Source organism: Paramisgurnus dabryanus, chromosome 18 (assembly GCF_030506205.2).
Source record: "Paramisgurnus dabryanus chromosome 18, PD_genome_1.1, whole genome shotgun sequence".
NCBI classification, from domain to species: domain Eukaryota; kingdom Metazoa; phylum Chordata; class Actinopteri; order Cypriniformes; family Cobitidae; genus Paramisgurnus; species Paramisgurnus dabryanus.
This window is the reverse complement of record NC_133354.1, coordinates 11,947,074-11,973,889: the sequence shown is the minus strand read 5'-3', so window position 1 is coordinate 11,973,889 and position 26,816 is coordinate 11,947,074. Positions and strand designations below refer to the sequence as shown.

The window sequence follows — 26,816 nt, the reverse complement described above, 5'->3', positions numbered from 1 at the left end:
ATTGCGATCATAAATGGGTGATAATATCTCCTTGGTTTCTCTCCAAATAAAATAAGGGCTGCCTGCATTTACATTTTAATATATATTCTGAAAGGCGAACATGTGATTTTGGCCCAGTATTGTGTTTTGACCGCGATACAATTCCAAGTACACAACAAATACATCTTTGTGCTTAATCCTTTTAGCTAATTTTGTGGTGCTAAATTTTATTCAAAAGCCATATACTATTGTTTTTGCAGAACCCTCTAGTGTAGACTTTGGATAAAACCAGATGAAAAATGGCAAACAGCTTTACAATAACAAGAACATGAAGAAGTTCACAAGAGTTCATCTCCATCACTCACCTAAATCTCCATGGTAACTGTTGTTATGGGAAGCCCTGCTGGAAGCAACAGAGTCTCCATCGTGAGGCCAGATTTGTCCTGTTTTCCTTACGCCTACAATTGTGGCTTCGGACACAACGACATGTTGTTGCCTGTGTCGTTTCTGAGTCTGTGGTGTGGGGGGGCTGCTGCTGTCAAACGAGTGCTGAGAATTCTGGGAGTTTTGAGAGGGTGACCGGCTCTTCTCTCTGAGGGGTCGACGGTAGGCTGTCGTGGGGCTGGGTGACACATGACTGGATTGTCCCGAAGAAAAGTCTTCCTCACTGGACGTCAGGTTCTCATTAGAGCTGCAGTCTGGTGTGTATCCTCCTCCCCCACCCCCAACATCCTCAAAACTTCCAGGTGAGTAGGATCTCCTCGGCCAGGTGAGGAGGTGGTCATCGCTACCTCCATGGTCCCGCATAACGACCCTACCGTCACCACCTTCTGACATCATACCTCCCACGTAAACACTGGTATATGGCTGGAATTCAGATGGTTGCCATGGCGGCGGTGCTGGTTTACCCCCATTAGGTCTTGCAGCATTTTCTCTACTATAGCGAGGGATTGGTTCCCCATCCTCATACTCGGCATCATACCCGCAGGTGCTTTCTGTAGAGCGTCCCCTGTAGACAGGTCTAGGCCGTAGATCCCCGGCCACCGTAGCGAGGTTGCCTGGCAGTGAATGAAGAGATCTTTTCCGTTCCATCTGCATGGCTTGGTTCCCGAGAGAACTGATTTTGTCTGAAACCTCTCGATCGTTGACCTTTACCAAGCCCCGGTCGTGATGAAACTCCACATTGGTGTAAAAAGGTTTCTCCTGGCCTCCCTTGCCAGGACTGCCATCACTGGCTGAATGCGAGTTAGCCCGTTTGATCCTCTCAAAGTTCGATCGTAAGGCCGCCACCCCAAGTCCCATGCCCGGCTTATCCTTAGAGGATGGATCTGAGGGCAATTCCTTGTCAGGAGGTGGACGGGATCTACGAGGGGAGACCCCACCCCTCTGTGTGGATGGCGAGAGGCCATCTGCCTCACTTCCTGGTCCTGCCTGGTGTGCCTCATATGCCGATTGTAGCTCCAGTCCATCACCGTGGGAGGCTGACTTCCTGGCAGGGGGAGGTCGTGGTTTTGCTCGGGTCTCTCCTACAGGCTGAAACCTGCTGCGCTCAGGCAGTCCATGCTCCTGTGCGTGGAGATGCTGGGAGTCGGGCCCCAGAGCTTGCTGGTCCCCTTCATTCATGTGAGGCGGCTTTCTGAAGCCCCATCTTTGCCTGTCATAGCTCTTTCTCTCCTTCGCCAACAGCGTCTGAAGGTATATCATCCTGAAACGCTCTTTATTTACCTCCATTTCTAGTCGTCTTATGGAGGCTTTACACTTTTCCAGTTCTTGCTCTATGCCCCCAACAGACCGCAGCTCCATCTTGGGGGGCTCCGACTCTGGAAACTGTGCTTTCCACGCTTCAATGAAACCCACAGGCTCCACCATCGTTGGCATTAACTGTATTTGTATACACTAGTGTGAAAAAATATAAAATTGGTCAAAAACACACCGTCAAGTGCCTCCAAGTATGCGAGAATTTATCTAAAGCGAGCCAAATATGAAAAAAGCACGAAAATTCGGTTATTCCCGTTCATAATGGGGAAAATGTAAATAACGCTGAATAAAAATGTATACAAAACGCGTCGCTCATGATTTTCCACAAAATGTCGTTAAAAGTCTCGATCTTTCTTTGCCAAAATTGTCGTCGGTGTGTTTCAGTTTTTCAACGACAGATTGACCGTTATCAAGCATGTCGCGCGGAAACAATAAAGGCACGCGCGTTCTCATCTCACGCACCATTCCGACCGCTAGCGAAATACCACGAGCACAAATCTCGGTCCCCAGCACAATGACAGCATCTGTTCTCCACAGCACACGGGATGAACAAAAAACAAACAAGAAAAGCAAGCTTTTTAAATTAACCTGGCAGCTTTAAACAAGACTTCGTCGCATCTCTGGCGATGTATTCCTGTCGTCCTGCGCTCACAATGTGATATCTTTTTATCACCATTATCCCAAAATCCCTTTGTGCGTGCGTCTGTGAATAATACAAATGTAAAAAATATTGTATATTGCAGACAACACTCTCCTTGTTTGGTCGCTAGCTCCTGCTGTTTTTGGCGGTGATGAATTTGTCACGATTATCCCATTTTGTCTCTGATAATTAGTGCGTGCAGATTTCGTGAGTCCGCTGTACGTAATGCCTCCGCTTGAAAGCACCGACTGCTACTGCAGAAGGAAGGGGCGGGGCTACAAGACATGAGTGACAGCTCTCACAGCACCGGTTCCATTTAAAGTGACAGAATGCTCATCCAAGGAGGTCTGGAAGTAACTGTAACTGTTTCATGTGGTGTGGGTTACACTTTTTGTAAAACATATATTAAGAAGCTTTTTATGGCGTCGCTTTAACATAGTTTGTTTTATTGAATTCACTAAACACACATATTCAGAGTCATTATTTGTTTGTGCATGCCTTGAAATTTAATAAATAATAAAAATTAATTCTAATTTATACATGTATGTACGTAATGTTCATGTTCGTGCTTTTGTGTTGTTAAATTAGCAAAAATAACACATTTTGTTTTTCGGTCAAATTAATTAATAACAGAAAACGTCCTCGTTCTCTATTGACATGTTTAATTGAAGTAAATATAATTTTTCGCTGGTTATATAAAAGATGCAGCTGTGTTTACAATTGATGATGTCATTGTATTTGGACCTTACATCCTCGTGTCAAACTTTAACTTTGTCGCCTTCAAGTGTTCAATCCTAGACGTTACAGCTGCAAGGGACAGTTACACGCTTTTTATTAGCATATTTATAGCTCAAATTAATACAAAAATAAGTTAATTGTGCTTTCAGTTTGCAGTTTTGTCTTTCTGCATAAGGGCTATTCAGCCAATAAAGACATCTGCAATAAATTGCTTGAAGCTTGTTCCTCTTCTTTTATTATATAGACTAAAAAATGCAATGGATTCATACTCCTACTAAATTAATGTATCTCAGCCTTTAACATTTAAAGCACCCCCTCACAATTTTTTACCCCACACCAAAAAAAAATTAAGAGCTTGGCATAACTAAAAAGATGAATACTTGTTAGATCATTGTAATGCATGCTTTGTCACGTTATAAATAATTTTAAGTCATCTCGAGGCCCCTTAGTGGGCCCTAATCCCCCTCCCCTCAGAAACACTGAACTAGACAATATTGTTTTTATTTATGAACTATGCATTAAACTTTGTTTTAACGAGCAGTTACAATACTTTCATAATAGACACAATATGAGCATGTGAACTGGTAAAATTAAACTGCAGATTTATTTGTAAAATGATGTGTATAATCATATCATACCATTTAGCAGCAATGTACACAGCAAGTTGTTATATAAATATAGATTAAATTATTTGGCTAATTACAACTGAAGGCATGCATTATACTGTATAATACATGTTTATAAAACTATGACAATTTACACACAAACAAAAAAAACAGCATTAGGCAATGTTAGACATTAAAACTGCATGCATGGTATAGAGGACTGATGATGCGGTTTGATTTCATACAAACTTTCTCTCATGTCTTGGTATTGAGTCTATATTATTGAATCTATTCTCATCTAACCATTCTTCCCGAATGCCCGTTGAATGTGATCTGTCAGTGCAATGGTGGAAATCTTTTCTGCATACTCAACATGCAGGTTCTAAAACTCAAAGTCACTCGAAACAAACATGCACAACACAGAAGCCCGAGGTTTCCCGGCACAAGCAGGTGGCAGGGAAACATTTTACTAAGCATGAATGGTCAATTTAAATAAAATGAGGAACATTAAAGGAGAAAATAAAAACTAAAGTGCACTATAAAATAAATATTTAGCAACACACTTGAATATAATTGCCAGAATTTGTTTAATTGTTAAAAAAAAGGATTTATATTTATATTGGTATTAGTTTTGATGAGCTTCTTTTTGACAGCAACAACCAAATTTAGTTCCTGAGCAAGTCAGACCACAGTGTACGGACCATTGTAATAAAAACACATTTTGTAGTTAATAATAATATCATTATTTAAATTTGATATGGGGTTAAGGAAACAACTGACATCTAGCCACAAAAGAGAATTTGATGATAAGGTCTTTATAATATACAATTACAAAACAAATATACTACATGTAATCTCAAGCCAACTTGTCATGTTAAATAAATTTAGCCATTTAACACATAGCAGGGTTGGTCCAAAAAAGCAAATTCGGTCAGAAAACTCAAGGCTTAGAGACATTTAATGTTCGTCAGGCTGGTGGAAAGGGCCGAATGGAGGAATGTAATGCGGTCAAGTTAGGGATACTTAAATGGCGAACCACTAAGGCATTTAAGGGAAAGTGCATGGCTGTTAGATAAAACACTGATAATACCAAAGGGAGGGCAAAGTCAGATACATGCATCCATTACAACAAGCAGGATTAATGTAATGCCACGTACAACTTAATGTTGGAAAGCTCAATTTAATAAAAAAATGTACTTTGTACCGTTTGGTATATGTGCTGTGTACAAATATACAGGCCTCTTCACCAGACTGGCTGGTGAGGGCAGAATATGAGGCTGCCTCACAATGAAGCTCCTCCCAGCTGTCAATCTTGTGCTCAGCAATGTATTTCGATATCTGTACAGTACATTATTCAAGTATATTTGCTTCTAAATCTTGATGTGTTGCATCGTAGTCACAAAACAGCTTGCAAAATAAAGACACGGTTTTAATTCAATGGTTCATATGAGTGTATTTTCTTAAAAGTAGAAAAAGGTCGCGTGAAACATTTTGGTTTTGCATCGTAAAATTCACATTTTTTAATGCAACCCTTATATCTTTGCTTGTTAAATATTCTACTCCTCTGACTCCACTCCCACCCACCCAAACGGTAACATTTACATCTTTTGTCCATCCCACCCCATCACAAAAAGAAAACACAAATTAAGTTAATGCAAGAATTATAAAATACTAAAACTTAAAACATTAGTTAGGGCCAACAAAAATGAGTTTTGTTTGTTATCACAAGCCAAATAAGAGGCACACCTCATGCAGTCAATGTCTAATGTGTACAAGCCGTGTGTAAAGCTAGGTGGGAGAAAGCAACCAGAGAGTCTAATCTGACAGTCCTGAGGTAGCTGTACTCTGCCTAGTGCAGAAAAACTGGCTTTACTAATCAAGTGTTGGGTAATAGTGGAAAACAAAAGAATGCAAGGTATTACACACAGGAAAGACTTACAGGTACAAATCAAATGTAAACCCACAAAATGCATGCAAGTACACAACATGCAGCGGTCATCCCGGGATTTGACTTGGTCAATTCTGTCCCACACTCTTCTTTTCCCATGTTGCTTTGCTACAACATGCTTGTCCATTGGCTCGGAGTAACGTTGATGCCGAAGGTAAACATTAGTAAACAGTTCTTCTGTCCTATACTAGCTCTTTCTCTCTCTCTCTCCTCTACCCAACTTTACTCTCAGTTACCAAAATGGAATAAGAAAAACAAACAATTGCATAAAATAGTGTTAAATGTTTGTACACGAGCACTTATTTTGCATATGAATACATGATACAGGGGGTGAACAAAATGGAATGACCATTATTCATACCGGTTTGAAATGAGACAAGACAAAAACAACATATCCAAATGATTAATAAAAAATAAAAAAAATGAAACAAGAAACCAGCGGGAATGCCACAAACAATCTTGGAACATTACTGGTCGCTAATACTTAATAAAGACTTCAGTTCTGCGTGGTCTACTTTATCCCCACAGGACAGTTAAAAAATTATTTCTATATTACTGTTACACATATGTTAATTTCATCTTGTACACATTCACCGCTGCAGAGGCACACTTTAAACGCACAACCACGCATACAGACACACATATACACGTCATCTACACACATAGTGTGGTCTCTGTGCTCATTTCAGTCAAGACCAGAACATCTCGGCCAAGTTAGTGTCAGTGCTGTAGATCCACAGCACCAGGGGGAGTGAGAGAGCCACGAAGGGCCAGGAGATGCCCTCCAAGCACTTGGTGAAGCAGCAGGTCTTGCCCTTCGGCTTGTCCAGGTCGTTACCGGGGTCCAGATAGTTCCTGGCTGCAAACTTGAGCACCTCGTCCAGCAAGATGACTGGCAGGGAGATCTTCAGCACCATAAGCCACTGGGTCAGGTTTAGTGGCGTGATCTGAAAGATTATCTGGAAGAGAAAGACAAATTTAGTGTCAACATTGTCGTTACCAAATACAAATGAGAACATTAATGAAAATCTCATAAAAAAGGTCTTACCGGCAGAGGCTCTACATAAAGGATGAGGAAGTGAAGGGACATGGACAGGCAGATGGCTCCTAGCAGCCACACGTTCTCCCAAGGGGGCATACGAACCAGAGACTGGTTCTCAGAAACACTATGAAACAGAAGGAGACAAAAATTAGGTGCAAAAAATGAGATTCGGTTATCAAATCAGGATTGACTATATGCGTTGTCACTTTGCAAGTTATTATATCTGATTCTATGTTAGTTGAAAAAGTGTAGTTGATATACAGTTAGTTGCTATAGTGATTGCGTCAGCACAGCGTAGACAGATAAGCTGTCGGTGTGGAAAAGGGAGGACGGAAAACTAGAAGAAATATTTCCTCTCTGTCTATCACGACACCCACGATGGAGCTGAACTCACAAGACGCATGAGTAAATAAGCAACGGTGGCATTTTAAACACTGGTGTGCAAAACAGCTTACGACTTCAATCATTCTCTACTCAGTGATTGTCACAGAGTTCACCGTATATGAAAGAGTGAGCAATGTAAAGCCCTGGGTCTGATTTTTTTATGCATTCGTGAGCGTACACGTAAAAAATTGACGATACTTCGGCCTTAACTCTGTTTAAAAAAAAGTTGCCAGCCAGAACCAGCATTTTTTACATTTTCACAAATGTTTGATCCCATCAATAAAATTATCTTCTTTAAATACTTACAATATAAATATTACAATATATAATATTAATATTAATTTGTTCTCTTTATATCACCTCTCAAATATGGGTAGATAGTGGCATTTTTGTAAAGGAGTTTTGTTAAATATTAGATTCAGAGCGATGGTCAAAACATATACAGTGTTTTTACTGTTTTTGAATTGGTGTACGTATCAGTGTTTTATAAGTTGGGTAAGAGCGCCACCTAGTGGATAATGGCGGAAATAAGGATTGCCGTAAAAACTCATGTTTGGCAGGGAAGAGTTTTCTTTTAACTGACGAGATAACTTGTCAATAGTGGGAAAAGTGTGATAGAGTGAGCAATGAACATTCATATTTAAACATGGTAAACTACTAATACTTAAAATGTAACTGTTTAGACTGACAGCCACATCAAATAAAATGTAAATAAGGCTTCAAAACACATTTATGTGGTTTATAAATAACAGATTGGATGTTTTTGCTGTTCACACCAGCTGTTAGCCTGGTTAGCCAGACCTACATCAAGATGTAAGGTCTGGCAACTCTTCACACAAACGGCTCAATGCAAGGGGCGGGAGATAAGGTTGTCCCTCAAAATGCCTCTGCACGCAATCATAGATATGTATATAAAGGCTAGATGGCTCGTCCGCGCTGCTGGCCAACTGAGTGCAACGTCCGCATTTTGGCGGCCATCTTAGGACAGGGCGCTCGCTCACTCGTAGCATTGAGTTTTAATGATGCAGGTACTTTTAAATGACCATAACTTGCTTAATTTTTTACCGATTTTTAAACGGTTTGGTTTGTTATAAACGTCAAAGATGTACCTATGACACTGCATACCTATACTAAAAATAAAAAATAAATTCATGAAACATGTTAAAGCATCCAGAATTATAGCCACGTTAATAACGTTTGTAAAAACCCAAACCGTTTGAAAATCGGTAGAAAATTGAGCAAGTTATGGTCATTTAAAAGTACCTGCACCATTAAACTCAATGCTACGAGTGAGCGAGCGCCCTGTCCTAAGATGGCCGCCAGGTGATGACGTTAGGGACTCCGCCTTGAGCCATCTAGCCTTTATATACATATCTATGCACGCAATAGGATAGCGCTATGACCAATGAGAACAACGAAGAAGGTGACGTAGTTACCGTAACCAGTCGGCAAAACTCCAAACACATCTTTCTTGCTTAAAAAGGACTTCAGTAGGGTTATTTGCTCTTCTCTCAAAGAAAAACATAAGTCTAAGTCCTCCAGAGTCGCGGCCAAAGCCGCTTCAAAAGAAAGCTGTTCGCCAGCAGCAGCAGCCATTCGTTGCAGCTCTGTCGTCATCATGTTAAGCCCGCCCCACAGACGCTACACACGATGGGATTGGCCTGACCAAATTTTGGTTTTTGGAGCTGTTAAGTGTATTGTGAGTGCCTAGACTAAACCCTGGCAGCAAATATATTTTGCGGCCGCTAGGGTGCGTCTAGATTTCTAGGCTAACCAGCTGTATTATCATTAACTAAAATAAAAACTTAAAAAAAATTCTGTTCTTTTAAAACAAATAAAACATAGGTCTTAATTTTGGCTGAAAAATGTTGAAAATGTTGAGAAACTAAAATTATTAACCAAAAGCATAAAATTTACATAAATTGATTAAATAAAATAAAATCTACAAAGCCATCTTAAGCAAAAAAGAAATCTAACAAATGATCAAAGCATAACATTTCAAAACAATTACTGAAACTAAACTATGATTAACATTACAACTAAAAAAAAACAAAGAAACCTACACAAGGATTTAAATGCTCCAAATACAATTAAATAGTGCAAAGTTTCGACCTTCAATCGAAACAGTATTGTGCAATTTCAGTGTGCGGGCTTTTCTGTGATTTATTATTCGTTGCTCAGCAACTAAACCCAATTCTTGGTGGTTGGATGTGGAGACCTTTTTGCATTCTTTAACTAACATTAAAAATAAACATATAAAAATAGTAGCTCATTCAAAATGTACATTTATGCAATTTCCAGATGCTTTTTTCCAAAGCAACCAGTGCAATACAAGGTATAGGCGGTTTCATCGGACACACGTGCATTGTCGCCGTTACGCGTCTGGTCGGAGCTTTACTTCTTGTTTCTTCCTGTTTGTTTAATGGTCTGACTAGTGGCTAAAATGAACTCTGGAACAAATACCTCGTTGAAAATAACAAATGTTTTGGTTTCCTAAAGACAGGGGGAGACGACGATCATGAATCATCACTACGTGAAGGGAGGTTTGGCAGCCGATCTGTAGTTAACATTGTATACATTATAGTACACATTTTACACAGCAACGCTAGCTCAGTGTAGTTTTTTATACGCTTTAGCTATGAAATATGAATTAACTAAGTTAATCTACTTGTTGTTTATTTTGCTTTTTCTCAGAAATAAACTACTCTAAAAAAAACTTTGTTGTTATCAATATTTAGCGGAGTTTACTCGAAAGTTGCGTGTTTTCCACAAAAGCCGTTTGTTTATGTTGTTACTGCTGAAGCCGTCTATACAAGGTATTTTTATCAGCATGTGTGTTCCCAACCCATGACATCTGTGGTGCTGTTGTTAAAATGTGCCTTTATGTCAGCGCACTTCCAAGACTGACCTGTTGAGGGCATTGCACATCTCAATGGTGACGAGAACAGACAGAGCCATGGTCATTGGATATGGAGACTCAAAGACTTCACACTTCAGGCCCTCAAACTCAGGGTTGTCTGGAGCGCATTGGAGGAAGTGGCTCTGTAGATAAACGACAGAAGTGGATTAGGATATAAAAACGCTTTTGTATGAGAGTGAATGCGTGATGGAAGATCAGTCACTAACCAGCTGGTAGAATGTGACCCTGGGTCCGTCTTCAGCGGCAATAAACCACCACGCAGCAGCACCTACAGTAGCAGCACCCACATAACCTGTAGGAGGATACAGAGAACATCATCAGTCAAATGCCAATCTCTCAGAGCCAGAATGGTGTTAAGATTGCCTTTTACATTAAAATTCTTGCAACAGATCAGACTGAAGGCTTTAGAATCAACATTTTCACAGTCTATGATGTTGTACTCACAGCCAATAGCTAGGTATCTGAAAAACAGCCAGCCGGAGATGAGGGGTTCTCTGGCATTGCGTGGGGGTTTGCTCATGATGTCCAGGTCGGGGGGGTTGAAGCCCAGTGCGGTAGCAGGCAGACCATCGGTCACCAGATTGACCCAGAGGAGCTGAACTGGGATTAGAGCCTCGGGAAAGCCCAGAGCCGCCGTTAAGAAAATACTGCCAGGGAAAAAGCACACACACCGAATGAGTTATAAGATTGGATAACAACTGGAACAAAGTCAAAAAGATTTGGCAGCAATGTAAGTTGGCAAGCCATAAACAGTGTTGTCGTTTCAATAGTATCACACTCATGATGAGTATTAAATTGTGCCAAAATGAGATTAAAAGAAATTGACTTGCTCTCTTCTGGCACACAGGAATGAATCATAACTTCATATCATAGCGATTCATTTTTAAAGTCAACAAACTCGCAGATGAAATTATTTACTTTCTCAACATGGATTCATGGTCTGTGAAAAATCTGCATTAACTCATTTTACGTATCATACATCAAAATATAATCATGCCTGTAATGAGTTTTAGATGATGATGTAGATGATGATGTCACCAATCCCCTCTAAACCACCTGTCTCTAATATGGTATGCAACACCCATTCCTAACTTAAATCAAATTCCTCCCTACATTTTCCCTACCATCATTAAAAGGATTTGCCGATTATAAGAAAAAATAAGGATTCTTACCAGACCACCTCTCCGACATTAGAAGAGATGAGGTAGCGAATGAATTGTTTCATATTGTTGTAAATGGCTCGACCTTCTTCCACAGCAGCCACAATGGTTGCAAAGTTATCATCAGCAAGCACCATCTCAGAGGCCGTCTTGGCAACAGCCGTACCCGAGCCCATGGCAATACCGATTTCAGCCTTTTTTAGAGCAGGTGCATCATTTACACCATCTCCAGTCTGTGTGACCAACAACAAAGCAACTTATCAGGTCTATGTATTATCTAAGACAAAGCAACCATTTCGAATAAAGCAACAGATAACTGATGTAACTTCAAGCTTACCATGGCCGTGATCTCATCGTACGACTGCAGGAACTCCACTATTTTAGATTTGTGGGATGGCTCCACGCGGGCAAAGCAACGGGCGCTGAGCACCGCCTCGTGCTGGGCGGCAGGAGACAGGTCATCGAACTCTCGGCCGGTGTAAGCCATGGATGAGACATCATCCTCCTCGCCGAAGATGCCGATGCGCCTGCAGATGGCGACTGCCGTGCCCTTGTTGTCACCAGTGATCATGATTACTCTGATGCCAGCCTGACGGCACAGTTTGATGGAAGCGGCTACTTCGGCACGGGGAGGGTCCAGCATGCCCACACACCCCACAAATGTCAAATCCGTCTAGAACAACAAAAGAACAGAACTTGTTATTGACCTTTAAAATTAACTAAAGCTAGCAAAAAATTAACTTATTTCTGCATACATGTTTTCTGTATGTGCACTTGCAGAGGCAAAGTATCTCTCACCTCATACTCAACAAACCGGGTTGCGTCCTCCAGCACCAGTTTTTCTTTACTCAATGGGTTATCTCGGGTGGCCAGAGCCAGACAGCGTAGTGTATCGCGTCCTGTGCCATACTCGCGAATCACAGACAGGATCTTCTCTTTAATACCTGCCGTCAAGGGAACCTTGTTCCCTCCCACCCGGATGTGCGTGCATCTGTCAATCACTCCCTCAGGAGCCCCCTGCACCAGAAATAGCATGAGTTTAATAAACCTGCAGGATGTTGTTAAAGGTGCCAGAGAATGCATTGACACAATGTGTTACATTGTATCTATGACACCTACATAGAAGGTATGTGCAAAAATTATCCAAAGATGGTTTTACATCCCTCGGATTTGTCCCCAGACTGAAATGTTCTATTTATATTATCACCTTATTTGAAAGGGTCATGAATAATAATGTTAAGCTCTGCTCTTATTGGCTGTTTTTCAGAGCATATAATTTCAGTAGCTCTGTGTGTGTGCAAACAGACCTTATGTTCAAGCCCGTATCAAACAAAGATACAGATTTTGAGGAATAATTATTTATTCTGAGATTAGAAATGGACGTTTTAAATTTGTGTTTTTAGTATGGATCTGCAAAACGTAAATGTAACGTCAATAGTAGAACTTCAGCCTAAATGCTAGCATATAGCATTAACTAGCCTATTGCGGCAACTTTAGCAGTCACTATTTTGTTTAAAGAATTGCAACAACATTAAAATTACACATTCAATTAATTACATGTTGGGGCGTACATATCCACTGTGACATCACAGTTGGTGTTATGTTGAGATTGGCCTGTTTTTCAGTGGCCTTTTGCATGCACGAGGTTTACAAGAAGTATAAGAACTATTGTTATTCATCATTTGCCTAGGTACGTACAGCTTTACATTCTACGGCACCTTTAAAATCACGACACCTTAAAGGCAGGGTGCATGATTTTTGAAAAACAACTTGGAAAAGGGAGTCAGGCTGAGTACCAAAACACACTTGTGGCCAATCAGCAGTAAGGGGCGTGCCTACTAACCGACATGGTTGCTTGGGTTGCGTACATGTGGGATGGGTCTTTCAAATGAGGGCCAGATTCTATTGGGGTAGGGGCGTGTTTGTTTAGGTGATTTCAAGTATCAACATTGGCTTTCAGAGATCATGCACCCCGCCTTTAATTTAGCTGTATCAAGCTGAACGTTTTAACATTGAGAGGGCATCACCTTAACAAACATCTTGCCGATAGAGGAACGGGCTTTGTTGGGAGTGCAGTATACGGACATGGACTTTCTGTCTCTGGAGAACTCAAGAGTAAATTCTTTTTTCATCAACTGTTTAATGACCTAATAAAAAAAGAGAGAGAGAAAGACAAACATTAATCAAAAATGAGAGCAATTACATCACTAAATGGGTTGAGGTCTCATATGGAAATAAATATGAACTTCCACAACCTCATAACCCTGTAAGATTTTTACTAACTTAAACACACAAACAATCCAGTTTAAAATGTAACTTACCGAGTTGCACGCATTAGCTCGCTCGACCTTAGAAAGGCCTTTTATATCAGTGTCAAACACGTTCATTTTCTCCACCAGACACGTGAGGGCGGTCTCTGTGGCTTCTCCAACCTTCTCGTACACACCTTTTACCTGATACATGCAAGAATGATTGCTTTAAAACATTGAAAAAAGCCTCTATCTATCTGCATTAATACAATGAAATATACACAGTAACTGGGTTAACATTTGCTTGTGTTATCGTGTCACATTTCAAATCACAAACCTCATTGTAGTCCAGAGAGGAATCGTTGCACAAAGCACAGATGGAGGCCATTTCAACCAGCGCCTCATACTGGGAGCATCTCACTGGTTTACCATCAAGAAACCTGAATCAAGTCAATACGACAAGGATCAATAAATGTGTCTTAAACACTCTGTGATCCTTCTTTTGTGTATGTTTATGTAAAAAAAACTCACACTTGTCCTTCAGGGGCATATGTAGAGCCGGTAATGGTGAACTCCTTTAAAGAGCAGCTGTTTCCATTTGCTTGATCTACAATGAACATCTGAAACGAACAAAAAATGATAATGAAAAACAGTTTTTCACCAGCAGGTGGCAGAACAGTCCGTTGTAGACCTTGAGCAACCAGCTGTTCATAAAAACATATCTACTCCACCTGATCTGGATGTACTACCCGCATGTATGCAAAACCGTCCCACGAGTGTGAACTTGAGTTCAGACATGCAATAAAACTTCACCAAAAAGCCAGAAACATAAGCAAACTGGCCTATGAATTTTTTTAACTACTAAAGACAAATAGATCCCCCGCATATGGCTGGAACAGAACACTGAAGATGAGAGTGAGTAGGATGGTACAGCGTTGATGCTATAGTGTTCGGGACAAAGAGACAGAGAGATAGACAGAGAGCTTCGTCTAAAGCGTTCCTATTTCGCATCTACAACAAACATCTCTATCAATCAGCGAGAGGAAGGGTAATGGAAAACTCAAACCAGAACGCTACATTATGTTATTACAGCGATGTTTGCATATGCAAATCTCACTGTCATGGTGTTAGGATAACAGTGGGTGGTCGCAAGGGTGTTGGCTATGCAGTTGCAATACAAATCTCTAGTAATCTGGTATCTGCATCTCATGTCCATCTCCTAAACGTTGCAAAATTCATCATAAGCTAGAAGCATAATTTTTAAATGCTTAAGTAAAAGCAGAGCTCTCTTCAGCAAGCCGCAAGATTTGAAGTATTATTTAAAAAGTATATGGGTATATGTAGTATGAGCAGCAGTATTGTCAGTGTTTGTTTTGGCAAGCACCAGTAATTAGAATACACTTCCTATGTTGCACCGCTAATATTAGATATGCTTTCCATATAGGCTAGTTTTATTTTTAACATTCAAGGCAAACCGGACATTTATGGTCAAAATATTTCGATTCGAACACTTCCAGAATAAAACAAGCCTCATTATTTATATAAAAAAGACGACTCTGTTATTAAAATACAACTGTGATACAGTAGTCTGACAGCAGGTGGATATTAATTAAAGGATTAGTCAATAAAAATAAAAAAATCTAGATAATTTACTCACCACCATGTCATCCAAAATGTTGATGTCTTTCTTTGTTCAGTCAAGAAGAAATTATGTTTTTTGAGAAAAACATTCCAGGATTTTTCTAATTTTAATGGACTTCAATGGACCCCAACACTTAACAGTTTTAATGCAGTTTAAAATTATAGTTTCAAAGGACTCTAAACGATCCCAAACGAGGTATAAGGGTCTTTATCTAGCGAAACGATTGTCATTTTTGGCAAGAAAAATAAAAAAATGCACTTTTAAACCACAACTTCTCGTCTTCCTCCGGTCCTGTGAAGCGCCAGCGCGACCTCACATAATACGTCATCACGTCGAGAGGTCAAGGATGACGTATCGAAACTACGCCCCAGTGTTTACAAGTGGAGAAAGAGGACCATTCCAACGTTGTTATATGTCGAATGAAACTAATAAATGCCATTGTGTCAGTTTATTGTTTAAAATCGTCCGCAAATGTGCGTTTCATATATGTAACACGTGACCTTTCCACATCATTACGCAATTACATGAGGTCATGTTGGCTTGTCACACAGCCGTAGGAAGAAGAGAAGTTATGGTTTAAGAGTGCATATTTTTTATTTTTCTTGCCAAAAATGACAATCGTTTTGCTAGATAAGACCCTTATACCTCGTTTGGGATCGTTTAGAGTCCTTTGAAACTGCAATTTTAAACTGCATTAAAACTGTTAAGTGTTGGGGTCCATTAAAGTTCATTAAAATGAAAAAAATCCTGGAATGTTTTCCTCAAAAAAAAAAAAAAAACATTCTTTTCGACTGAACAAAGAAAGACATCAACATTTTGGATGAAATGGTGGTGAGTAAATTATCTGGATTTTTTTTACGAAAATGGACAAATCCTTTAAAATCTTTAGTTTTACGGTTACATAGGCTGTTCCTCAATACGTGTTCTTCAGCGATCTTGCGTCCTTGTGTTCTCGCTCTATGTCATCATTAACTGTAGAAGTTAAATTACAATTCTCAAGAACGCAAGTACAGAGGACGCATGAAAATACCCGGATGTGTTCTTGATATGGAGGATGCATTGAGTGCAGAGTTGCGCACTGAAATCGCTTTACGCCCCAGAAGTCATTGCGGCAAAACAATGGCGCCTAAACGACAATAACACTGATATGCTTATACATATATATGTATATAAATTGAGATGCTGGTTAAAGTAAACGTTTGTTTTTAAACATTGTAAGTATTAAATACATAAAAAACATTCTTATTCGCATAGAACAACTAATCTTAATTGAGTTTCTTATTTCAGATAATATTATTATTTCTAATAATAGGTATTATTATATTCCATAGGTATCTGAAATATTTACCTATTTGCCATTACAAAATGACAATAAAATAATGTATATAATAATGCAGATAATGGTATGTTTGTCACTTTATGAATGTTGCGATGTTGAATCTGGGGAGGTCAGGTGACCAACAGGAAGATTGCATCTATCTCAATTCTCACAAGTGCGCTCTGTGTTCTCGCGACCTTCTGAGTTTGTTCTTTCAAGATCGCCTGGCAAGACCGATCTTCACGAGAACGCAAGTTCGTTCTTTGCGTTCTTGGATTTGAGAAACAGCCATAGATTTGGCTTATAAGTCCTGTACAGTCTACATCAAGCACTGCTTGATCAGAGACAGATCTCACATGCAAGGTCAGTTATGCAACACTACTGCAAGTAACTGACTACTGCATACTGAACAGAGAGAGACGGAGAGAGAGGGCGAGAGACTTAGAGAAGCAGAAGGAAAAATATGAAACCTTAAGATGAACTGTGAAAAGCATGCTGTGCTTTGAAATGTATGTGATCAAATCTGTGGTGGTCTGACATGAGGTCAAAAAGTTTTATTTCTATAATAAAGTCATTTTTTTACTGCTAAATGATTAACTAAATGATTTATTGCACTGATATCAAAGTCACTGTTTAATAGTTTTCCCACAACTTTATTTAAAACTAGCATTAGTCATGTAATATTAGTCACAAACCTCTAGTTTAAAGTACTCATGGGCATTTCCTGCCAATGGTCGTTGCAGTAATATCTTGGCTGCGACCCAGCCCACAAATTTCTAAACAATAAGACCCACTGTTGCCAAGAAATGAAATTATGGGCTAAACATAATTTGTAACACCCTGGGATGAAAGTTATTATTTCCTCATGATGAGCACTAGAAGCAGTTTAAAATGATGTAAAGGATTAGCCCACATAAATGACATTACGGTCCCAAATCACTCACTGTGATCGCAATCCAAACCTAAGACTTTCATTTTTGGAACCGAAAAAAAGGAAAATACATTTCCTAAACCTCATAATATTCCCAAAAAATCCTTACCCTGCATACAGACATCTGATTGGTGGTTAGTGTTCCGGTCTTGTCAGAGCAGATGACAGAAGTGCAGCCCAGGGTCTCCACAGAGGGCAGAGACCGCACAATGGCGTTCTTCTTGGCCATTCGACGAGTCCCCAGAGCCAGGCACGTGGTGATGACAGCGGGCAGGCCTTCCGGGATGGCGGCCACAGCCAGAGCGACGGCAATCTTGAAGTAGTACACGGCTCCGCGGATCCATGAGCCGCCGTGGACGGGGTCGTTGAAGTGTCCGATGTTGATGATCCACACGGCGATGCAGATGAGCGAGATGACCTTGGAGAGCTGCTGGCCGAACTCGTCCAGTTTTTGTTGCAGAGGTGTGCGCTCCTGTTCTGTGGATGCCATCTCGTCACGGATTTTGCCAATTTCTGTGTTCACGCCAGTGGCAATCACTACACCCACTGCCTTGCCTGCGGCAATGTTGGTACCCTATAAACATGAAGTTATGCGTGAGCCATAGGCTAAAATGCAAAAAACCTGAGTAGGGCTAAAGGTGCAGGACAAAAGGGCAACTCCAGCATTACGGATGTGACAGTTGATTCCATGATAGAGTGCGGCAGGGATGACGTATTTTACACGGTAACACGGAAGTTAGCAGGACACTGGTTTCTTTAATCCAAAAGGTAAACATGGACTTTTTGTTATAGCAAAAAAATAAGATGTGTTTATCAAACGTATGTGACACTTACACGTTTTGTCCAACAGGTTAATCTTCACAGGTGAACACAACTTTTATGATTAATGGGATAGTTTACCCAATAATGTCATTAATGACTCGCCCTCATGTCGTTCCAAATTTGTAAGACCTCCATTCATCTTTAGAACACAGTTTAAGATGTTTTAATTTAGTCCGAGGGCTTGTTGACCCTTCATTGAAAATCTACATACGGTATACTGTCCATGTCCAGAATGGTAATAAAAACATCATCAAAGTACTCTATGTGACATCAGTGGGTCAGTTAGAATGTATTGAAGCATCGAAAATACATTTTGGTAAAAAAATAACAAAACTTACGACTTTATTCAGCATTGTCTTCGCTTCCGCGTCTGTTGTGAGGCGCATGCAGTCACGTGACTGCAGGGATGTGGATGAAGTGTTATCCTCAGACATGTTTGCAAAGGTTTTTTTCAAACTTACAGCGTGCTTCTCCCTCAGACTGTAAATGAAGCTCGGGCGCACAAAAAAAAAAAACAGCTGGGGCGCACCAGATAACACGTCAGCCGCGTCGTACATCATCCGTCAATGCTGAATAAAGTTGTTATTTTTGGACCAAAATGTATTTTTGATGCTTCAACACATTCTAACTGACCCACTGATGTCACATGGACTACTTTGATGATGTTTTTTACCTTTCTGGACATGAATGAAGGGTCAGAAAGCTCTGACTAAATCTAAAACATCTTAAACTGTGTTCCGAAGATGGACGGAGGTCTTACGAGTTTGGAACGACATGAGGGTGAGTCATTAATGACATAATTTTCATTTTGGGGTGAACCATCCCTTTGAGTCCAAAAATGCCTTTACTAGAAATAAAACAAATGTTGACTTCAAAATTCTGAAAAGTTGTGTTCATCTGTGAAGATTATCTTGTTGGACAAAATGTGTAAGTGTCAAACTTTCGGTAAACGCTGAGCTTATTTTTTGCAATAATCCAAAAGTCAATAGAAACAATTAATGGGCATTTTGCAAGGGAACCAGTGTCCCAGGGTTGGGCTAAAAATACGTCATTCTGCGACACTATGACTTCTGAAATTTAAATAATATTTAAACTGTTAATGCATATTTTTGGGAATTTAAAACCAATTTATAGAATAGGCATCCTTTATGGATAAGATCGAATTTACAATAGACTGTATGGTTATGTGTTAACTTTTAAATCTAATGAATAAATATTGATATCCATGTGACGAAGGGATCTTAGCTGACTGAACATGAAAAATATGTTGTCAATGTTTAAAAATGCAACATTACGAATGTGGCGCTTTGCATGGAATTGCCCAAAAACACTTCTTTAAAAAAAAGGAGTATAAATCTCTGCACACTGAAATATAGGTTCAAAATTCTTTTTTTACTTTAAAGGCTACGATTATAATTATCCTAAATTACAAACCAACCAAAAATAAAAAGAAAATCAATCCATTTTTACAAGAATAATGTTCATGGAAAATTCACAGTGGTCTGATCACTTAAAGCTAATTTCTAAACACCAACCTGGATGAATTCATGCCCACAACAAAATGAGCCACATGCCCCAGATAAACCTGTTAAACCCGCAATGTTAACCGTGACATCCACCTTAGCAAGCAGATGTTAAGTTTGACTTACAGAGAAGAGCATGTTCTTCTTGTCCTGGTTCACAGCCCGAGGATCAGGGACAGGGTCTGTATGCTTGATCACTGACACAGATTCTCCTGCAAAGAGAAGCGCACGTAATGAGATGCTGAAATAAAGATTTCCACAAGCCAGACGATACAATTCCACCTGACCACCCATTACGTGTCAGATAAATGTGGATCAGGTTAATAGTTCATCAGGCAGGTATCCAAGCTTAAGTACTTGATGGGCAGTTGTGTAATTGCTTGTTTTGGTTCTGGTCGGGATGAAAAAAGTCCCAAAAAATAGCCAAGGATGGAGCTGAAAAGACTGAAGAGTCATGCATGCCGTTACCAATTAAGGCAGTGAAGTAAAACCTTACTCCTACAAGAACGCTTCCTTTGTGTCTCTTCCCTAACAGGACTACAGAGACTGAATACAGCTGACCTCTCTTTAAAATAAGCCCTCTTGAAAAATTGGGCATTTTTTTAACTTATATCAACTACTAAACTGGTGGCCAACTGTGGCAGTGTTTTCAACACTAGCATCACTACTGAATCAATAGCAGTATATGAAGGGCTCAGATGCAAAAGATGCTAAATGCCACGTCCGTCAAAAATGATATTACAAAACTTTTGTTTCAAATCCGCTTAAAGGAAAACACCACTGTTTTTCAATATTGTACTATGTTCTTACCTCAACTTAGATGAATTAATACATACCTATGTTTTTTCAACACGTACACTTAATCTTTGTACAACGTGTCGTGAATGTGTTAGCATTTAGCCTAGCCCTATTCATTCCTTAGGATCCAAACAAGGATGAATTTAGACGCCACCAAACACTTCCATGTTTTCCCTATTTAAAGACTGTTACATGAGTAGTAATACGAGTAAGTATGGTGGCACAAAATAAAACGTGGCAATTTTTTAAGCGGATAAAAATGAGAACTATATTGTATGGCGGAAGAGCACTTATGCTTTATATTACCTATGGTGCAGTAATTTTGAGGCGAGGGGGTCGTAGTCAGGAGTGATGATGTTACTGCGCACCGAGGCCGAAGTGCTGCAAACTAAGTGCTCTTCCGCCATACAATAGACCTCTCATTTTTTTTGCTTACAAAAATCACCACGGTTTATTTTGTGCCACCAAACTTACTCGTGTACCTACTCGTGTAACAGTCTTTAAATAGGGAAAACATGGAAGTGTTTGGTGACTTTTAAATTCATCCCTGTTTGCATCCCAAGGAATGAATGGGGCTAGGCTAAATGCTAACTTAATTATTTAACACATTGTTTTGTGTTATGCTATTTAACACATTATGTTTTATTTTAACACATCATGTGTTGATTTTGTGTTCAAAAAACTAAAAGGGACAACACAAGATGTTGTTCAATAACAACACAGAGATGTGTCTAGTTAAGGACAACACATTAAATGTGTTGTCCTCAACTAGACACAAAATGTTTTAACACAACTGTTATAAGAGCGTGGTATTGTTCTCACCTGTTAAAATGGACTGGTCCACCCTCAGGGTCGTCGACTTGATTGAAGTCAATCGAATGTCGGCAGGAACTTTGTCACCCACTGAACGGAAACAAAACATTCTGTTAAGTGGAGATAATTTCAGCACTCGGCAAGAGAACGAGATAATAAAACATGAATGATGAGGCCAACCAGAACACTGCCGCAATGCATTTTCTAATTTAAATGAACGTTTATCGACGATCAATAAAACACAAATAACATTTCAGTAGCAAGGAAGCCTCGCTAATACCATGACAGCTGTACAGTGTCTATTTGTATCCATCTCTATGCATCACTCCTGTGGCAGCAAGTGTCGCTATGCCTATTAAATCCATGTTCATAAGACACGTTTATGTCCAAGCATTTGGCAGACAATGCTATTATCCAAATCAACTTCCAGTGCATTCAAGCTATACATTTTGTCTGCATGTACATTATGTTCCATCGGGGTCAAACCTATGACCTTTCTGTTGCTAAAGTAATGCTCTACCAATGGTGCTTTTCCATTGCATAGATAGTACCCCATGGTTTGGTTTAGCTTACTTTTGTGAGCTTTTCCACTGGGTGCAGTACGTAGTACCTGATACTTTTTTAGTACTCCCTTGGTCGGGGTTACAAGCGACGCAAGCTGATACCAAAACGTGACGTGAAAACACTGTAGATCACCGATTGGTCTGAGAGAATCATCACTACCAGCAGCATCATCGCTATAATGTAAAAGATTAGCTTTACCTTCATGCTAGCTTGAACTGTCTCGAGCAAACATGTTGTCATCTGTGCTCTGAAATAAGTTCCCAAACTCCCTTTTAGCGATAAAAAACATACACAGGTTGAGAATCACAACACCATAACAATTTTTTTTCAGCCTTGCAGTTTGTGGCGGCACATTCGCATATATGCTTAAATGCAACTTAAATGAGGCTCAGCGGAGCGTGTCGACTGACGCCACGGGTGTTTCTACAGAGACTAGTGATAAACGCGATGTGCAAACATCTATTTGTGGTGGTCAATTTAAAAGTTTTTGCCGGACTGAGAAATAAATTAATTAATGGGAATTTACAACAATGCTCTCACTTGTATGATGTCACAGCAGTAGGCAGCACAAATATAACCACACGCCTATAATCCCTCCCACTCCGAAGTGTTACTAACCTCGATCGAAAATCTAACCAAGCCAAAGTGAGGTGAGCTGACCCGACCTGACCCAAACCAAACCGTGGGGTACTATGCGAAGGAAAAGCGCCACAAGTGATCTACAAAAACAGGCACAGGACTAAGATCAAACTGAGAGTCTGCTTCTATGCTGATGCACTGAAGCCGATCATGAACTGTGCTTTCAAGGTTAAGACACATAATCGAGTCACTGCAAAGTTTATTTTCAACACTTAGAAAATGTATCATGGTACATTTTCTGAGCTCTCAGGAAAGATGCCCAAAACAAATAACAAATGCATGAGAGCTGTGGCTCATATTCAAGTCTTCTCAGAATAGTTTTATTCTCAATCTGCTGTTCACAGGCATTAAATCTGTTAACTAGTATTTCACCAACATCACATGCTTTTGCTAGGCCCTGAATGCTGGATTAATGAACGGCATCAAATGCTTTAAAGTGTGCTAGTTATGCTTGAACATGGATAAAAATAGACCGTGCTTCATTTTTTCCACAAACAGAGGGGGGTTAGTAATTGCAAAAAGCTAATGTAAATACTTCAATCTTTTCTAAACAAATCTTTTAATGAACAAGACAATGGATACATTTATCAGCTTAAACCCTTGAAGTTTATTAGCCATTCGTGTTTACGTCTGAAAGTCGTACTTGGTGTGTGTAAATGTTAACTTTAGGAAAGTACACAGTAATAATGAAGATTCCTCTAACAGGATGTTCTTGGGGGAAGACTTCAAATAACCCGAGGGTACAGTGCTGGACGCAATGCCTTTTCTGGACCAAGTTTTGACCGGCATGTGAATGCATCTATAGTCCATCTACCCTTTTTAATGGAGGGGGAATCGTGACGGGTGGTATCAGACCCTCAACCGTCACAGTTCCTAAAATGGAAATGGAGCTATTTTGATATGAGCTATGGTGTGCAGGCAATATAAACAGTGTTTGTTAGGGACGAGATGCTAGTCTATTTGTCCAACAGAACAGATTGTTCTCGGTTTAAGCTGTTGCTGTTTACACTATCTACATACACAAGTATTATGTACACAGTACACAAGAAAATATATAAAAAACTAATTTCATGCAATATACTACATAGTAGTAGTGTATTGTATATAAAATGTATAACCCCTATTCAGTAGAAATAAACTCAAGATACACATTTATATGGCCCAAAAACCAACCCTGAATGTGGAACATGTGCTCGATATATAGCTTGCGTTAAAAAACGGTCACAAAACAGGGTAACCTACTTTTGGGTAGACAAGGAGAGAACAACCTTTAAATCCTGGGATCATTCTAGAAGCATTATGTTAATGCATTATGTTTAGGTTAATGACAAAGAGCAACATAGTTAAAATGGTACAAGCCACAGGCATTTTAATTAAAGGAACGCTTAAAACGTCTTAGTACTATACTAGTAAGCCTCGGGCATCTTTATTCCTTTGATGATTTTATCTGACAGTGCTCACAGACACCATTACAAACCCAAACCATGAAAATCAAGGTCACTTCTCTGAACCACAACACTGAAGTTAAACATCTAACAGAGATAGCGGTTGTGTCAGGTTTGGTGCTAAAAGGGGATTGGAAACAAACTTTCATAACGCTCTTCATTGAGTTCAAGACAAACTTTTGGTTCCTCTGCTTGAGGAACTACGCAGTATCTTTTATAGCTGTGATAACAGCTAAAGCAAATCTTAGTTATTCATAGTAATTCTGTGGTTTTAACACCGCAGATTGTGCCAAATACAAACAAGCAAATAATGAACCTGACATGTATCTGTCGGAATCTACATCACACTTCTACAGTCATTTAAAAGTAGTGGTTAAACAATATTAATATATTATTGAGAAAGCAATGTGGCAGATATAACACAAATGTATTTACAGTAAATGAGACAGAGAAAATTGGTAAAACTAAATAAACATTTGTTGAGCATAATATTTATAAATACACCCTTGAAAAATATTTACAAGACATGTACTGCGGATCTGAGACCTCACGGTGCTGTTTGACTTTGGTGTTAACCAGTGTGTTGTTGTCCATAACAGAATGTAAACTCATGTTAAAAAGTAAATAATGATTAGTTATTGTATTGTCTGTCAGGCTTTGAATTTACAAACAACAAAATTAAGGTACAAAGATTTATTGTCCGCCAAAAAAGGAATCAAAAGCATTTTTTAAAAAGTTGGTAGCATATAACAATATATCAAATTTAAGAACAGACCCTCTGCTTTATAGACAAAAAAAAACACGTTTCATCCTACCTTCTCTTTTAATCAACTCTCATATATGGGTACATTTCTTCAAAAATACAAAACTTTGAGCAAAAAGCTAAGATAATTGCATTTTTGTGAAGGACTTTTGATAGGGATCAGATTCAGAGCGATGATCAAAACATACACCGAGTTCTTACTGTTTGCCTTAAGGGGTTGCTTCCGGGTTTTATAAGTTGGGTAAGAACGCCACCTGGTGGATAATAGCAAAAATATGGATTGCCGGAAAAACTCGTCATTGGCAGAGGAGTGTTTTCTCTTATTTGACAAGTTAACTCGTCAACGGAGGGGAACGAGTTAAAAAGGACCTTAGGTGCAAATTATACAAGTTGGCCTGTCGCGATATTAGTCCCTTTCACACATACAGTCTTTACTGGTAATTTACTGGTAAATTGCAGTTAACATGTCATGTGTGAACAGAACCTTTCCGGTAAATCAGTGCTCCCAATTTACCAGTAAGACAGGTTGTAAGATTAACGGTAATTTGCCGGTAAGCGCTGTGTGTGAACGAAAAATATAGCATTACCGGCATTTAGATGACGTCAGACCGCGCTGACAGATCGGGCGGGCCAATCAGAAAGTTTTTTATACAGGTGACGCAGACTGTTTACGGACGTTTCCACACACATGTTGCTTAAAAGTCGAGCACACCTGAAGTTAACATCCACATTTCTTCACCAAAGTTGTTTAAAACAGCTTACCATCTAATTGCCAAATTGCCGACGTCCTTATGACACCATCTGTGAAGCCTAATGTGCAAACGCGCAGGTTCCGTTTGACGCCGCCACGCAATGTTGTTTGGTCACGAGCAACTTCGCGACCGTTTGCCACAGATGTGAAAACAACAAAATACGGACCGTGGATATTAAGTCATAACCCGCCGTTTACAAATACGACACGGATGGAGCTCGCCGGCCGCGCATCATAGGTAACTTCCGCTTTCTCTCCGAGTTTACCGGTATTTTGATACTGATGTGTGAATGATGTCTTACTGGTAAAAAGACGGAATGTCACTGCATGTGTGAACAGCACATTTTTGTATTTACTGGTAAATTCATTCTGGTAAATTCATGGTAATTTACCAGAATTACTGTGTGAAAGAGGCTAATGACTATCAACTTATTGAATGATAGGTGAACATGACATCCATAGTTTGAGGCGCGATGAAAAGAGCTATACAAATTAAAAGTCATGTGAAACATGAATATAACACACAGTCAGTGTTTAGATCTGAGGTGTAGCTATTATAAACGTGACTGTGCTTAATGTTACATATTCACAGATGCGATCAGAGCACTCATCTAAAGCAATTAGAATTTTTTTTTTTAATAATATTTACGTTTTAAACATTTAGAATATTACATTCTTACATTCCAATTTCATATTAATATTTTCATATTTTTATCTTAATATTCTTAAAAATTTAAATTGTTAGTCTTAGAAAGGATGTTCTTGCAATATTATGCTATTTTATTATCACATCTAATCAGTGTAATAAAATGGTCTTAAAGAGACAATACTATCACCTATCACCATTATTTCTTTTTTTGGGGGGGGGGCATTTTGCCTTTCATTGATAGACAGTAAGTAATTGACGGAAGACAGGAAAGTACAGGGTGTAGAGAGGGGTATGGGACCAGCAAAGGACCTAGAGCCAGGATTCGAACTCGAGACGCCGGAAGTGTGTTCGCACCATATGTCGGAGCACTGTCCACTACGCCATGGGCTCCGACTATTGCCATTATTTCTGGGGCAATTAACCAACTTATGAAAAGTAGCTATGTGACAGGCCTATTAGCAAACATTTCTAACACATGCAAAGCTTTTATTAAAAGTAAACAGAACCGGCTGACAAGCTCATTCCTGGAAAAGTAAGTGAAACCTCTTTCGGATATAACACATTACAAAATTTAAGGAGCTCTTATCTCCTTTAGAAGGAAAGTATGAGCGTTCTGGTTATGCGTCACATCGTCCTTGATCGTCCTTGTCTGATTTGCACACGAGTCTCTCCCTCTCTCTTATTTTGCAGTGCCTCCGTCAGGAGGGCGTCAGTTTAGAACCACCGCGAAAGTCC

General features: G+C 39.5%; 2 protein-coding genes across 2 annotated transcripts in view; both read right to left on the bottom strand.

Moving 5' to 3' along the window:
- Positions 1 to 2,612, bottom strand: part of bcr (BCR activator of RhoGEF and GTPase) — a 75,931-nt gene extending 73,319 nt beyond the window's left edge. Inside the window, exon 1 of the mRNA XM_065244182.1 lies at positions 345 to 2,612. Coding sequence (XP_065100254.1) covers positions 345 to 1,857 — 1,513 coding nt within the window. The 5' untranslated portion in view covers positions 1,858 to 2,612. The remainder of the gene's footprint in view (positions 1 to 344) is intronic.
- A 1,088-nt stretch (positions 2,613 to 3,700) lies between these two features.
- Positions 3,701 to 26,816, bottom strand: part of atp2a2b (ATPase sarcoplasmic/endoplasmic reticulum Ca2+ transporting 2b) — a 42,420-nt gene continuing 19,304 nt past the window's right edge. The window contains exons 6-20 of the mRNA XM_065244181.2: positions 21,280 to 21,360; positions 19,786 to 19,871; positions 17,424 to 17,888; positions 13,955 to 14,043; positions 13,761 to 13,863; positions 13,496 to 13,627; positions 13,202 to 13,321; positions 11,973 to 12,191; positions 11,512 to 11,847; positions 11,187 to 11,407; positions 10,459 to 10,661; positions 10,221 to 10,306; positions 10,003 to 10,136; positions 6,717 to 6,834; positions 3,701 to 6,627 (exon numbers count right to left, since the gene is read on the bottom strand). Coding sequence (XP_065100253.1) covers positions 6,358 to 6,627; positions 6,717 to 6,834; positions 10,003 to 10,136; positions 10,221 to 10,306; positions 10,459 to 10,661; positions 11,187 to 11,407; positions 11,512 to 11,847; positions 11,973 to 12,191; positions 13,202 to 13,321; positions 13,496 to 13,627; positions 13,761 to 13,863; positions 13,955 to 14,043; positions 17,424 to 17,888; positions 19,786 to 19,871; positions 21,280 to 21,360 — 2,663 coding nt within the window. The 3' untranslated portion in view covers positions 3,701 to 6,357. The remainder of the gene's footprint in view (positions 6,628 to 6,716; positions 6,835 to 10,002; positions 10,137 to 10,220; positions 10,307 to 10,458; positions 10,662 to 11,186; positions 11,408 to 11,511; positions 11,848 to 11,972; positions 12,192 to 13,201; positions 13,322 to 13,495; positions 13,628 to 13,760; positions 13,864 to 13,954; positions 14,044 to 17,423; positions 17,889 to 19,785; positions 19,872 to 21,279; positions 21,361 to 26,816) is intronic.